This window comes from Xiphophorus maculatus, chromosome 11 (assembly GCF_002775205.1).
Source record: "Xiphophorus maculatus strain JP 163 A chromosome 11, X_maculatus-5.0-male, whole genome shotgun sequence".
NCBI lineage: Eukaryota > Metazoa > Chordata > Actinopteri > Cyprinodontiformes > Poeciliidae > Xiphophorus > Xiphophorus maculatus.
The window spans coordinates 917,906-932,391 of NC_036453.1; the positions used below are offsets into that span (position 1 = coordinate 917,906).

The 14,486-nt window shown below is 39.3% G+C and overlaps 1 protein-coding gene across 1 annotated transcript; it reads right to left on the reverse strand.

The window, feature by feature from the left end:
* Nucleotides 1-514: 514 nt before the first annotated feature.
* Nucleotides 515-13,839, reverse strand: LOC102232127 (arrestin domain-containing protein 1-like). Its single transcript, XM_005807397.2, has 8 exons — nucleotides 13,662-13,839; nucleotides 10,554-10,664; nucleotides 10,268-10,318; nucleotides 7,359-7,513; nucleotides 6,525-6,707; nucleotides 4,614-4,790; nucleotides 3,987-4,524; nucleotides 515-1,258 (listed from the first exon to the last, which is right to left on the reverse strand). Exons 1-8 carry the CDS (start codon nucleotides 13,777-13,779, stop codon nucleotides 1,221-1,223), a joined length of 1,371 nt encoding a protein of 456 aa, XP_005807454.1. The 5' UTR covers nucleotides 13,780-13,839; the 3' UTR covers nucleotides 515-1,220.
* Between the last annotated feature and the right edge of the window lie 647 nt (nucleotides 13,840-14,486).

The following is a 14,486-nucleotide window of genomic DNA, read 5'->3' on the forward strand; positions in this document are numbered from 1 at the left end:
ATTTGTTGGGGCAGCAGCATCAGAACCAGGGACCTAAAAAGGCTCAGCAGCTTGATAAAGAAGGCTGGTTCTGTTCTGGGGACAATTGTGGAACCTCTGGAGATTATTAAGCAAAGAAGGATTCTCCATAAAAATAAAGAAAATGATTGGACAATCCTGACCATCCTCTTCATGGGACTGTTTTGGGAAAACAAAGTCTTCAGTCTGAGGCTTCGTCAAATTTTCTGTAATACAAACAGCTGCAAAAGATCTTCCCTGCCAACATAATCACATAACATTTAATTTCCTTTTGAGATTAATGAAGTATTTTTGAATTTGACATCTATACCAACATGAGCTGCATTCTACTTAAATACAATGTAATGGACCGGAGTTTGAATTCACCTGAGGTAGTCTTAATGCTTCAAGTCAAAAAGGTTTAAACAGAGAGGCGGTCCCACCTATAGAATGACGGTACCACCACAGCAGAGCTTGCTGAGGATCAGCAGCTGATGAAAACACGAGCTACATCCCACTTGTTTAATTCAATTTATTATAAACAGCAGCAGGAAGACATTTAACACAATAAATAAACATAAAATCCTCCTTGATTTCACAGGAAAGGCAATATATCTGCACTAATCTACATGACTGAATATAAAACACCTAATAAATGGCCAAATAAAAGCTCCAATCACAGTGATGTTGCATTATTCTAACAGCAAACATAAGAGGTAAAAACAAAATCAGTACACGTCATTAATGTGAAGATTTCAATGAGAACGACATTGGACATGAAAAGAGCAAAGGTGCAAAAAGTAGCATTGATCACAAATATCCTTACAGGTGTCAAAACATTCAAAATGAATCTTGCTGATTCAGTTCTTGTATTAAACTATTTAGTAGTATGTCACTGATGCTGGAAAGCAAATAAACAAACCCACAACTAAAAATCTATTTCAAACATATAAAAATCAAATTATTTTTTATTTGTATTAATTAAATGCAAGACATTAAACAGACTTTTAAAAGAGTTTGGAGTTTGAGATCACTTCAAAACTGCAGAAACTCCAGGTATAGAGTCCAAAAGGAACCCAATTTGCTCCAGGTTTCCTGCTGGCCTGCTCTCTGTATTCTGGGCTTGTTAAAAAAAAAAAAGTAATCCTGGAAATATGTCCACATTGTCCACGCTTAATAATTCCCAGATTGTTTCTGTCCTGGTTTTGGTTTTTTGATGAACTTCATGTGTTGCAGCTCTCTCTGTAGGAAGGAGGAGCTTCTGGAAAACACAGACACCATCACACAAAAACACAATGTTATTGCATTATGGAGAGTGAAGAGTGCTAAATTGCATTAAATAAATAACTTAGAAAATGTGTAAATTTTTTAAAACTGGAAAAAAAAAATTAAATATAGAGTTAATTACATGTACCACAATCAAATTTATTGGTTTCATTTTAAAAACTAGATGCAATTTTTTAAATGATTTAATCATTTGTTTAATGTTCCTGTGCTGAAGTATATTATGAAATAATTTTAACTAAACTTCATCAGGGCTTTTTCTACAGCAACCCTAACATGTGATTAACGCTTCAAATAGCATGTCAGGACAGTTTCTTCCAGGTTTTCTGTGACTGGTTCAATATTTTCAATTAAGGTGTAAAAATTGAGGCGTACAGATTTAGAAATTATTGATTAGTTATTTGTGAGATGGTAGTAGTTTTAGCATTAGAGAAAATCCCACTTTGCTCTCTGATTAAGAGCTAGCACTAAATCTAGCACTAGCACTAAAGCTGATATCTGCTTCATGGAACTGAAAAGGCAAATGGTCTTTGTTAGCCACTGCAGGCAGAACCCCACTTGACAAAATTCAAACTACTGTTTTTAAATTGATCTGATGTTATAATGTTTATTTTCCACCTCCTGGTGGCTACCACCACCTAAATGTGTCACCAGAAAGAGCAGCTGGGGCAAATCTCTTGTTCTGAACTATATTAATGTTTAACAGAGGAGGGAATTTGTGAAGCTCTATAGAACCGTCTTCCTACAGTTTGAAAGTCTTTCAATCCAACCAATGTAGCTCTGGTAATTCTGAACTCTAACCCTTCGATCCATGAGTGGATTCATTTTTTTGTCTGGACTGGTAATGTAAAATTATACTGAATTTCTTTTGACTGAATAATATTCTGACATAATTAGATGGAATCAATATCTTTAAACGCAACACGTTTGTTTGACCCATAAGCACATGGTCATAGCTGGACCCATCATGCCTGCTCAGACATTCATGTCCTGTTGTCTCAGAAAACCTCACCATCTGAAGAATAAACTACAAACAGCAATGACTAAATGCTGCAAGTTAGAATATTAGTTTCTGAAAAAATGCCAGTAGCTTTCAAATGTTCTGGCCCTTTAAAAGAAATTGAACACAAATGAAAAAGCATTTTTAAAAGCGCTTGACCAAAAGTAATTACTAATGTATATGATTAAGTGCTAACTCGCAAATAAAGTCAGTGAACCTTTGCAATGCAGTGACAGATGTTATATGTGGGGATTTTACTGGTATAAGTCAAACATTTTCAGTTTGAAAGCAGTTTCACCTCTCTGTTCTCTAAACTTGTAATACTTGCACTCAAAGCCTCTGCTCTCTTTCAAATATTCTCTGTGCTCTCTCAACTCTGGTCAGACTTTCTCCTCGCTCGCAAAACTTCTCTCTGCACGGATTAAATCTCCACTCACAAACCTCTCTGCTCGCTTGCAAATAGTTTTCCATTGCCTGGCAACCGTTCTAGCCAGGCTATAAATAAAGTGTTATTGAGCCTTTGCAGGTGATGTCACACTCTCCAAAACTCCACCCACTCTGCCATGATGAGCTCAAAACAACCAATGCGCTCCTACATCTGTCTCAAAACAGACATCTGTAACCTAATTTCGCTTTTATTTAGTTTATTTCACTTTAAAAATGGTAATAGGGTGCTGCGCGGTCAGCTGCAGAAACAGACAAGGATTCAAACCAAAACTTGTCATTTTATTTTGTAACTTTTAATGAGGAAAGATACGGCGGTGATGGATAGCAGCCGTCATTTATCGTGACTGTCAACCCTTGGTGCAATTGCTGATTTGCAGTGAACATTTTTTAAAAGGCAAGAAGATTAAGGTTCATATACTTTATGAGTGTAAGTATGATTTGAAAGATATCAAATATTGCTTTATTGAGAAGGTGCGCATAAGAAGGAATGGGTGGGGGTCTAAGCTAGCAGTGAAAATCTAACAGTGAAAATCCACTGTTTATGAGCCCCAACCAGGTGTGTAAAGTTCACTGACAAATTAGCTTGACTCGAACAGTAGAAACCATGAATAAACTGACAAACTGACAAAAACAACTTTGGAAAACAATTTCAGTTGCTCTGTTTAATACTCCCTTCCCTCACTTCCAACATCCATCATGGTGCCTCGAATGATTAAGTGACATAGTTGCAAAGGTTCAATAGTGGGCAGTGGGAGCCTCCTCTAGGGTGCGTTTGTTTCCTTCTACTGGGTGTTCTTGTGTTGCTACAATCAATTGTAGCACATGTTCTTTCTACACTGTCCACTGGATGTAGGGAGAAGCAACTTCAGCTTTTTGCTCCGTGCTGCAACTTTCAGAGTCATGACATTCTTTCAAAAGAAGAGCGACAGCAAGTTCAAATCGTCACAGCGGCAACTAGTAATGGCACTTCATGTGGCAGCTGCTGGAAGCTGCCACATTAATAGTGGCAGGTTTCAGCAGGTTTCAGCAGCTGCCACTAGGGTACCAGAGCCAGGGATATATAATCTGTGCAGAGAGGACAAAATCTGAGCATGAACACAAAGATTTGAAAAAATATTTGAAAGATAGCAGAAGTTTTGAGTGCAAGCATTGCAAGTTTTGTGAACAAAGAGATGAAATCCTGCGTTCAAACTGAAAATGTATAAGCTTCACCCTTTACGGCAGTAGAATTCCCCCATAAAGCTACATGAAAACTCACCTTGTGGGTAGGCTGAGGTGCCATAGTCTGGAGGAGGGTGACTGAGTGGTGCTGCCATTGGGTGGGCACCATTACCAGAGGGGTAAGGGGCTGTGGCTCCTGTTGACCCTCTAGATGAAGGTCCACTTGGAGCTGGGGCAGACGCATTGGGTGGTTGGTTCTGGGGAAAGAAGAGGCCTGGAGCATAGCTGAAGGCATTGGGGGATACTGCCTGAGACTGGCGCTTGTTGGGAAAGTCGGCATTCATCAAGTTCCCACCTTCTGCTCCATGGTGGTACTCAGTAGGAGGGGCACTGGGGAAGCTGTGGGAGGACATCCTGGAGCGGGGTGTGGGACGGGGAGCAGGTCTAGGACCAGGTTGAGCTGCTGGTGTGTTCATGGAGGAAGATGCCGAGGGCTCTGCTTCCGCCTCAGGGGCTACGAGCTCGTTCTTGGAAGGAGGAATTTCTTTTTTGGAATGACAGCGTTTTTTGTCAAGTGAGACATTTCCAATATGGATGGGTAATGTCAGCGAGACATCGGGAGACTTCAGGCTGACCTGAAAACAGAATAAACAGATTCACTAAGCCAAACATTCTCTGACAACATCATAATAAACTTTAAAGGACATGGAGTGTCTTAAGTTACCTTGACATAATACTCAATCTTTATAAGTTCACAGCCATTCAGTGAGGACTGAGGGAGGGCAGGAACAATGATCTGCTCCTCCCACTTCACCTCTCTACCACTCTTTACCCCACCGCCTTCCGCCTCCACTATGGACTTCAGCTCATGGGTGGGCTTCTTCGTCTCATAGGTCACCCTCTGAAAACAGTAACGATACGGAAATTACTAAAGCAAAGCTGAATGTGACATGGTGTTAAAAGGCAGGTTTTCACAGAAAAAGCACAAAAAACACAAAGGCAAAGCTAGGTGTTGTGAATTATGAAATATTTAAAATAGGGGAAGAGCAGTTGATTAAGAATCTTTGACTAGTCATCACCCATTTTGACTTTAAAATCCCTATCTTTTTGTTTCTCTGAACATTCTTTAGCTTTGGTTTTTTTTCTCTAAATTTGTGGCTCTAAACTTCTTGAAACTTACTGAAGATAAGACAGAGGTAGTGATTTTTGGCAGATCCATTGTAGATTCCCTGACCAATCTTGGCTCCTTGGCCCAGTATGTCAAGCTGGTTATTACAAATTTTGGGGTCAAGATGGATGCTGGTCTTAAGCTGGAAGCACACATTAGAGTCGTTGTAAAATCCAGCTTTTTCCACTTAAGGCAGCTAGCCAAAGTAAAACCTATTCTTTCCAGGCAGCACTTCGAAACAGTGATCCATGCATTTGTGACCACATGGCTGGATTACTGTAATGCAACTTTATACAGGGGTCAATGATTTATGTATTTTCCAGCTTCAGAGGGTACAAAATGCTGCTGCACGTCTTTTAACAGGTACACAAAAAATTTACCATATTTCCCCTATTTTAGCTTCCTTACACTGGTTGCCAGTATATTTTAGGATTCATTTTAAAATCCTTTTATTTGTTTTTAAAGCTCTTAATGGCCTTGCCCCTCCCTATCTGTCTGAGCTGTTACATTCTTGCACTCCCTCCAGTTCCCTCAGGTCAGCTGATCAGCTGCTTCTGAAGGTACCAAAGACAAAGTGTAAGCTCAGAGGGGACCGCGCTTTTTCTGTGGCAGCTCCCAAGCTATGGAATGATCTTCCTTAGGGCATAAGACATTCCTTTTCACTCACTGTTTTTAAGTCCCTTCTTAAGACCCATCTTTTTTCTTTGGCTTTTGGCACAATCTGAGAGGTTTCACTTTGTTTTATTGTGTCTGTATATTAATATGCATTTTATATTCGATCTTTTCTATTTTATAATTGCATTGTATTTTATGATTGTGTATAGCACTTTGGTCCTGTCGATGTAGAAAGTGCTTCATAAATAAAGTTGGTATGGTATGTTTTTTCTATGAACATTTCAACTGTGGGTCCAAAACAGGGTCAGATGCTGATCAAGGAACTCTTCCCACAGCAGGAGCGTTGACCAATGGTTTCTCAGCAGAGGAGATAAATAAATAAATAAATAAATAAATAAATAAATAAATAAATAAATAAATAAATAAACCTCCTGAGAATAATCCATTGTCAGGAGTTGTGGTGGCTAAACTCCACTAGTTCAAGCAAAGCTTGATCTTTGATGTCTTGAAGGGATGAATCAGTAAGCTGGTTTCTGGAGTGAAGGAATTCCTGCTTGGGATCCAGAGTCACTGTTTTGTTTCTTATTTTTTTCTGTTCAGGAGTTGGACAGGGGTTGTAGAGACAGTAGCACAGAGACATAACATACAGCATACATAACATACCATGAAAAAGCAAATCAATCTGTGTGTCACCCCTCCTGCTGTATTCTCAAATCAATCCTGATGCACCTCACAAAGCAAGAACTGCAGTGAATGTCTACTCAAGGTAAGGCCTCATTAACTATGCATATAGCAATAGGTGACATGAAAAGTTCTTTAAGACATATTTTTAGTGCATTGAAAAGCTTTTACCTGCACGAGGCTGGCAGCTATGTGGCCTGTGGACTTTGAGGACTGGTTATGGATGTAGGCCGACACCTTGATGATCTGGCCTGGTGTGTAACCCTTCATGTCTGTTCCGGCCTTCAGAACAATTGTCCCCGTTTTTAGAAGCATGTAGGTGAACTGTTGAGTTACTTCAGAAGTGGATGGTCCCTGTAAAAAATAAGATGGACAAAATGATCAGTGAGTTTGTAAATAAATTCCATTGAATCTTTTATTGGTCTTTTCTCTTAAAGTCTGACACAGAAAAAAAAACTACCCACAATTAAACATTCACATTGTGTCTCGTCTCTCTTAATTATTTCTGTATTTTGTGATCTACTTATGACTTTGACTGAAATCTCTCTCGATTAATGAATTGAAAAAAATGTGTCCAAATATGTTTTTCTGAACTACTTCAAAGAGTAGCATTAATGTGCAGCTAGTGCCAGTGAAAGTCTTCTCTTCAATATGTTTCCTGTGTGTTTTTACCAATATTTAGCATTGTTCCAGTGTTACTAAATAAAGATGAATGTGAAAACCAGGCCTAAAAGTGTCTAATCACTTATACTCTAATCTGGAACTCTGGAGTGTAAAAATCCCTTGTTCAATAAATTCAACATCCCTTCTCTACACAACAACCTGCAAACAGCTTAGCTTGCCTATCTCTGTTCTACATTTATGCATATCCAGTTTATTTTCTTCCCTACAAAAGAATATCTGAACCTGTTCCATTTTACCACCTGAATTTTTAATTGAACACCCACATCCACCACCAACCTGATGTACCAGGACTAATCTGTAGAAAAATCCGGAACAGCTCACCCATATGTCTGGCAGTTCATTCAGGTTCAGAAGGCTCAGCAGGTAGAACGGCTTCTCTGTGCTGTAGTCCTTGGCAAATCGAGGGGTTTCGATAAAAGCCCTCACTCTGTAAATGATTTTGCCATAGCTGCCTTCAAAAGAGGTTGGGGAAGAGGCTGTGGGAGACAAGCATAACAGAACCATCATGTTTTTCTTCACGAAATGCTCAAAATCTGATCAATTCTACTCTAAAACACAGTTCATCGTGACACATGGTTTTTACTTTAAAATTCAGATTCAATTTGATAATTTATTAAATATAATAGAAAAAGACTTTTGTTTTTACTTCCAAATCTTGAAACATTATCAGATCATATAAACAACCTGAAAACAAAGTGATAGAGGTAAGAGCAAGCACACATTCCGTCATATTAGGATTTATTTGAATAACTCTGTTTCTACTCCCAACATTGGCGGTCTGCCACAGTAGGGCCAGGCTTATTGGGCTTCAGAATTATACCAAAAAGGGACTTAAATAGGTAAACAGGAACACACACACACACGCCCACACCAGCGCGCACACCCCCACACGCCCACACACATTTCAAACCACACACAATGTTGTGTAACAGTGTAAAAGACTGGTTGGGCTGGTTTATTGGTTTTACATCTTGCAATGCAGTGGCAGCTTTACCTAGAAAGAACAATAATCTCAAACAGGAAAGTGGTTCTTCCAAGACTAAAATACAAGATATAGTCAGCGCTGTGCTGCGTCAGAGTCTATGAAGTCAAAGCGTGGCAGGAAGTAAACGACTACAAAGTCCACGTCAACAGATAATCATCTCAGTCGAGATGTTTATCCAGAAATATCTTCATATTCTCCGTTCAGCCTCATGTCAGAAACTGCCATGTGTCACCGTGGAGCGACACAGTTTAAAGGGAGAAACTGCTTACTGAAGTTTCTCCCAGTTTACTGCGTCAACTTACTGCGTCAGACCCACATAAACCCACACCTTCAGCCTGCATACCTCTGACCAGTACTTAACATGTCATCTGAGATAAATGTTCCATTTGATCATTCTCTTTGGAGTTCAACAAAACATTCTTTGATAAGTCAAGATTTGTTTGTAACATTTCCTGGAGACATCTCTTTGCTGATGACTCAGAAGGCTTGTCATTACAGGCACAAGTGTTCTGTAGGAACTTTATGTCCTCATTGGGAACTGAGGACATAAAGCTCAACAACTTGAAAACAAAGTGAAAGGTGTTTGTTTCACAAAAGTAAAGTTCACTTCACTCCTTTAATATTAGTTACAACCCGTTAGCTTGACGTCAATCAAAGTTGTCCATCTGAGAAACTTTGCCTGGTCCTCTAGATGTTCTTTAAGGAAGAGACTCTGTCAGACCAGAGTTAATGTCCGACTCTGGCACCAGAGAACTGGTACCAAGTACTGACAGCCAAATGTTTCCATAGGAAGGAGACCTAATGATTTCACTTGACAAAATACTTGACTGAATGTTTCAGTGTTGAGATCATACCATCCAAATGAACCCCACACAAGCCTTCTATGACCTGGTTTTATTGTTTATGTGGGTCGCACTACAACACCATAACAAGCTGTGTCACCAAACTAGATTAACCAAAGTTTAGGAGTCAGCGAGTTTCACTTTATTAAGGTCTTTGAAATCAGATAAGTAATCAACACTACTAATATGCTTTCTCAGCGGAAGAATGTTTTGTGTTTGAACTTGTTCTGGCTAATATGCAGACAGTTTACAGGCATCACTGTCTTGTGACTATAGACAATAACAGTATGAAAATGGGTGTGGAGTGAAAACAACAGTAACTTGCCAACCACATCATTTGGAATTCAAAATGGAATTCAAAAATTATTCATATCTCTCAATAAGAAAATATACTGGCATACATCAAGACAGTCCAGAATACTAGGCAACCAAATCCAACAATCCGGCTTTACTTTTCTGCCCGATTAATTCAATTCCAATTCTGTGCCTGCATGTTTGGCCACTTTGCAGGCAGACAGTTATTAATTTCTGCTGTTATTGTCTCAGATCTATGGAACAGTTAAAGTTGGCCCTTGTCTTTTTGGGTTATTGTGTCATTCATAAAATTCATAAAACAAGACAAGTATATTTTGAATGTTGTATTTAGTATAAGATTAAATCTATGTGTATATCCCCATTATTAGCTGTATCATGTTAATCTGCAAGTGGACTGAATTTACATGAGACCTTTTTACCCATGCAACCAGCAAATCTTCTCATAGCAAGATAAACATTTCCCAGTGAGTCTTGGCTGTCCTACAGCTGCTGAAAGGCATAAAAACATAAACACTTATTTTTACCAAATTCTGCATAAAAATGATTAGGATAGGATTTAGAGTCTTGTCCGTGTTATCAAGGTTATATCTGACCAATAGAACTATCTGCTTGAACGCCATAAGAATCCATTAATCCACAAAACATTGTGATACCAAGAAGAAAAAAAAGTTAGGAAAGGTGTGCCGAGTTCTCCAGTTGCCATTACAGCCTGACAGCCTGAGGACCCTGGCTCAAGGTGTCCTCTCGCAATGTGTGTGTTGTTGTGCTCTGTTACTGCATTAACAGCTGATTTGGCATCACTGTATCAAGATTTTGCTTTTTAGAAGAATTCCTAAAACAAGTCTTGGTTGTTGATTGCTCTGTGGTCCAAAATGAAAATCTGGGAAGATTTTCTCTCACTACCAAGTAGTAAAAAGAAAAATCAGTGTCCTGAGTCTCAGGTAACTGTTGCCAGTCCAGGCTACGATGACAGTATAAATCCACATGCAAAACATTGCAGCCTGACTGGAATTGCAAGGGGAAAAACCCATTATCATGGGAAAGAATGCAAAGCAGCATGTGTTCATCCCGTCACTCATCAATCCTACCTGGTATGAGAAACTTGAAGGGAAACTGGTGGTCGCCCTGCTTCAGGGTTCCTGTATGGGACACAAAGAGAGCACAGAAACAATCAGCCTCCTGTTTTTCACCCAGGGCTGCAGTGGGCAAATGCAGCTATTGTTTGTGCAGTCTTTACACTTCAGCTACACACACCTTACTATCATTTGGATGACAAAGAAGTCACGTCAATATTTACTTACTAAACATGTCAAAAATAATCCCAACAAGCCCACTTGCTAAAGGGAACAGTGCCATCAGTGCTGGACTTTGTACCTTTGTCAGCAACAGAGATGGTGTTGTTAAAGTACTGCTCCTCTGTTGTCCAGGCAGTGTCATTTATCTTAGTGGTGATGCCACAGAAACCATTGCAGCTCACTTTGATGGCTGTGGATGAAATAAAAAACACACACAGGAAATAGATTTAAAAATGAAGCAGGCTCTAAGTGCTAAAAGCTTAAGTAGCTTTCAGCAAATGTTAAGTTACCAAAAAAAAAATACTCTGGAATCTCTACTGCTGAAATGAAAACCATGTGCATAAACATCTGTGAATCTAGAAAAAACAAACAAACAAAAAACCAGGAAGAACTGTGTTCCACTTCGCTGCTCTGCTGGGTCTTAAAGTCTATATTTACTTATTTAGATGTTGTACAACAAAGCAACAACGACAACAACTATTTACTATCATTTGCTATCTTTTACTGTATGACAAGTGTTTGATGTTAACTTATTCTGCATACTCCATCATACTGAGGTAACAGGAGACGGGATGTTTACAGCAAGAAACACATGAGCTTTATGCTGTATAACCACTTCTGTAAAGGTAGCAACAGCAACAACTGTGTTACGAATAACAATAAATATTTAAACATGGATCCTCGGTTTGTCAGGCAGACATGCGTCAGACTGAAGCTCAGCGATGAATACAGACCAGGAGAAATGTCATAATGTGGCACAACTGTTGATCACACTTGTGAAAATACTGTTAAAATATATGCTGGAGCACCTGGATGGAATCCACACATGTATGAGGAGAATATGTAAACTCCATTATAATATACTCAAGACCAGTATTTGAGCCTGGAACCTTTTTGCAGCAATCACCAGTGCTAACAGAACTGCTGATTAATGTTTTCACACCGGTCGATGCCATTACACATTACATGTTTCATACTGAAACCGCAGTTCTTATCATTCCCTCTATAGCTGACAATAGACTCACTCCCTGCAGTACAAATAACTGTGGAGATAAATTAGTGATGCATCAACAAATCAGGAAAGTTTTTCCTTACTGAAAAATAAAAAATGCTAGTTTTAATATAAAATCTATTAGAACAGAAACTCTCTCTTTGTAGTCAGTAAAGGTACCACAACATGTTACTTAATCTAGTTTCTTTTATTTTAGTGAAAATTCAAGAGAGGTGAGGTATGTTAGATACATGAATACTAATGATCTTGTAAAAGATTCAAAATGACTTTTAAAGTTTCAGAAACTATTGCATTTTTTTTCCTTTCATGGTCAATGATTTCTACATTTCTATTTATCTAATTGTATGTTCTGTAGTTATAGAAGAAAACCCCGGGTAGAGCAGCACACCGTGTGCACAGGCTGCAGTCCTGGCAGAGGTCTGATTCCCAGTCTTGGGCCATTTGCTGCATTTCATCACCCCCTTCTCTCTCCACCCAATAAAGTTCAATAAGAGCCACTAGAGCCAAAAAAGTTTAATTTACAAATCGGAATTTGGCATGACTGGACATTGGTATGAGCATGATCAGCCTAATCAGTGCATCTGTAGAGAAAATGATTAAATGACTCCAACAGAATTAAATGCAAGAAAATTAGAGTCAATTACTGTACTCATATACTGGCATGTCAACTTAATACAAGTCATCTAATAGTTGCATGATCTTCTGTAGCACCCTGACATGGTCCAATAGAACCATGCCAGGTTCTGGTGTGGTGTCAGTGTGCAGCAGAATACCTCAGGGGTGGCAGGATAATCTACTGCCACAAAGGCAGAAATAACTTCCAAAAAGTTTAGAAAATTATGCTCATATTTCTACAATCAGTCATGATAAGTGAAAAAAATAGCTTTGGAAAAATTCTGTAAACTCTTAACTGTCCTGATGACATCGGTGACCTGATAGATGTACAGATTTATCTAAAAGCATTTTGAGAGTGACAGTTAAGGGATTAAACAATTCTTTAATGACCTGAGAAGATCCACTGAGTGAAAATTGAACTCCTAAGAACCAAAACCGTTGGTCTCAAAAGCCTGCATGAGAATATCCAAATGGACCTGCAGCAGGTTAGAGGACAGACAGAAGGACGTGGTCTTCCTGAACAGGAATGCCAACTAACTGGAAGGACCATAAACACAGTGCCACTCCCAACATGAGAACCAGCTCTCAGTGTGAAGGTAGCAGAATTTCAGTCAGCTTGAGCCTGTGAGAATCAGCTCAGAAACATGACTCTGTGTCTGGAGGTTTTGGTCCCGTCTCAGTGAAGAGGTCTGTGGGCTGTAGAAAAACCAAAGATTTAAAAGTATCTGTGTGGCCCTTTTCTCTTTCCCTTCTCCTGATGACACAAGAGTTCCTAATGGTTTAGAAGAGTGAATTCTCATCATCCAAAGGAGGCGTCGCTCTATCGCAAACTGGATGGGCTGTGCTCTCATTTCCAGTTCCACAGTCAATTTTTCCAGTTTGACTTCTACTAGTTTCAGTTTATGTTCTATTACTATGCAAGACAATGGGTGACAATGACTGAGTGTTCTTAAAATGCAACAACATGCAAACAGAAAAGGAAGTTCTGAAACAGTGAGTCAGGTCAGCTGATGTTATGACAGTTAACCTGTCAAAGCAGGTTGACAGGTTATGCTTTCCCAGGAATGTCCTGTGTTGCTTTTATAAGAAGAATCCCCAGTGCAGTCAACCAAAAGTTACACAATTGATCTTTTTCTATTTGGTATTTAATACTCAGTCAAGAAAACTATAAAAGCTTAACTAATTCACTAAAACGCTGCCAATCAAGTCTGTTCATGTTTCCCTTGTTGTTTGAGGCCTTTCCAGTACCTCAAATGATGCAGCTTAACCTGACTGCATAAATAAATAACCTGTATAAAACATATAATCAGCAATTAATTACAAATGTACAAGATGCAACTTTGACTTTAAACAACAGTTATTCTTCAGCCTTTTGGCTTCTAAAAACCCTCTAACCTCCACTTCACCCCTCCATCCTCCCCGAACCCGCCGCAGGTCTCGAAGTAAAACGGAGCTGCGTGACTCTGCTTGATCCTGACTCATTTCCCCACTTCCTTGTTCAGCGACAGGAACATTTCCCACCAGGGGGGAGACGGAGACGGTTCAGCGAAGGTTTCCTACCTTTGCATTGGATCGGCTGGTTCAGTTTGACTGTCACCTTCCCAGAAATGGACTCTCCCGGAGTGTACACAACTTTGTTCTCGTTAAACTCGACCTCGATGGCCTCCAGCTTCCCCATGTTATCCTCACCGAAACCAACAAACACCTGAGCAGCGCACGAGAACTGCTGGGCTCAGTACCTGGCTCTCTAACTCCGCCCCTTATTGACGTCAGCAGCAGCGCCAAGGTAATCTTGGGCAACTTTTGTCTGTTTAACAATTAAAAACAAAATTGCAGAGCTCTTCAAACCAGCACAATCTGAAAATAATTATGGACGTTACTGGGAGCTTTTAAAATATGAGTTAAGAAAGATCTTAAGTAAAGCTGGGGCAAGTAGAATAAAAAATAGCAGAAAGTTGGAAAACTGCTTGGTCTCTGAGTTGATTTCATTATCCTATACTCTTCCTGAAAAGCTATCTGAACAACAGAGAGCCAAGTTACAAAGGCTTCAGCTTAAACTTGATCAAACTTATATTAAAAAAGCAAAAAGAGCTTTTATACGTTCACGGGCCAAATGGTTAGAAGAGGGGGAACAAAACTCTAGCTATTTCTTCAAACTTGAAAAGCAAAGACAAGCAAAAAATGGTATTACTAAACTTAATTCAAGTGGCACAGTTATTGATGACCCCAAAATGATTGCCAATATATGTGAAACTTTTTACAAATTATTGTATGAGTTTAGACATTCTCCTGAGGATCATGATTATTTCTTTAACTCCTTAAGTGGCACAGAAACAATTGGTGACCAAAACAAAATATTATGTGACTCTCCAATCACACCTGATG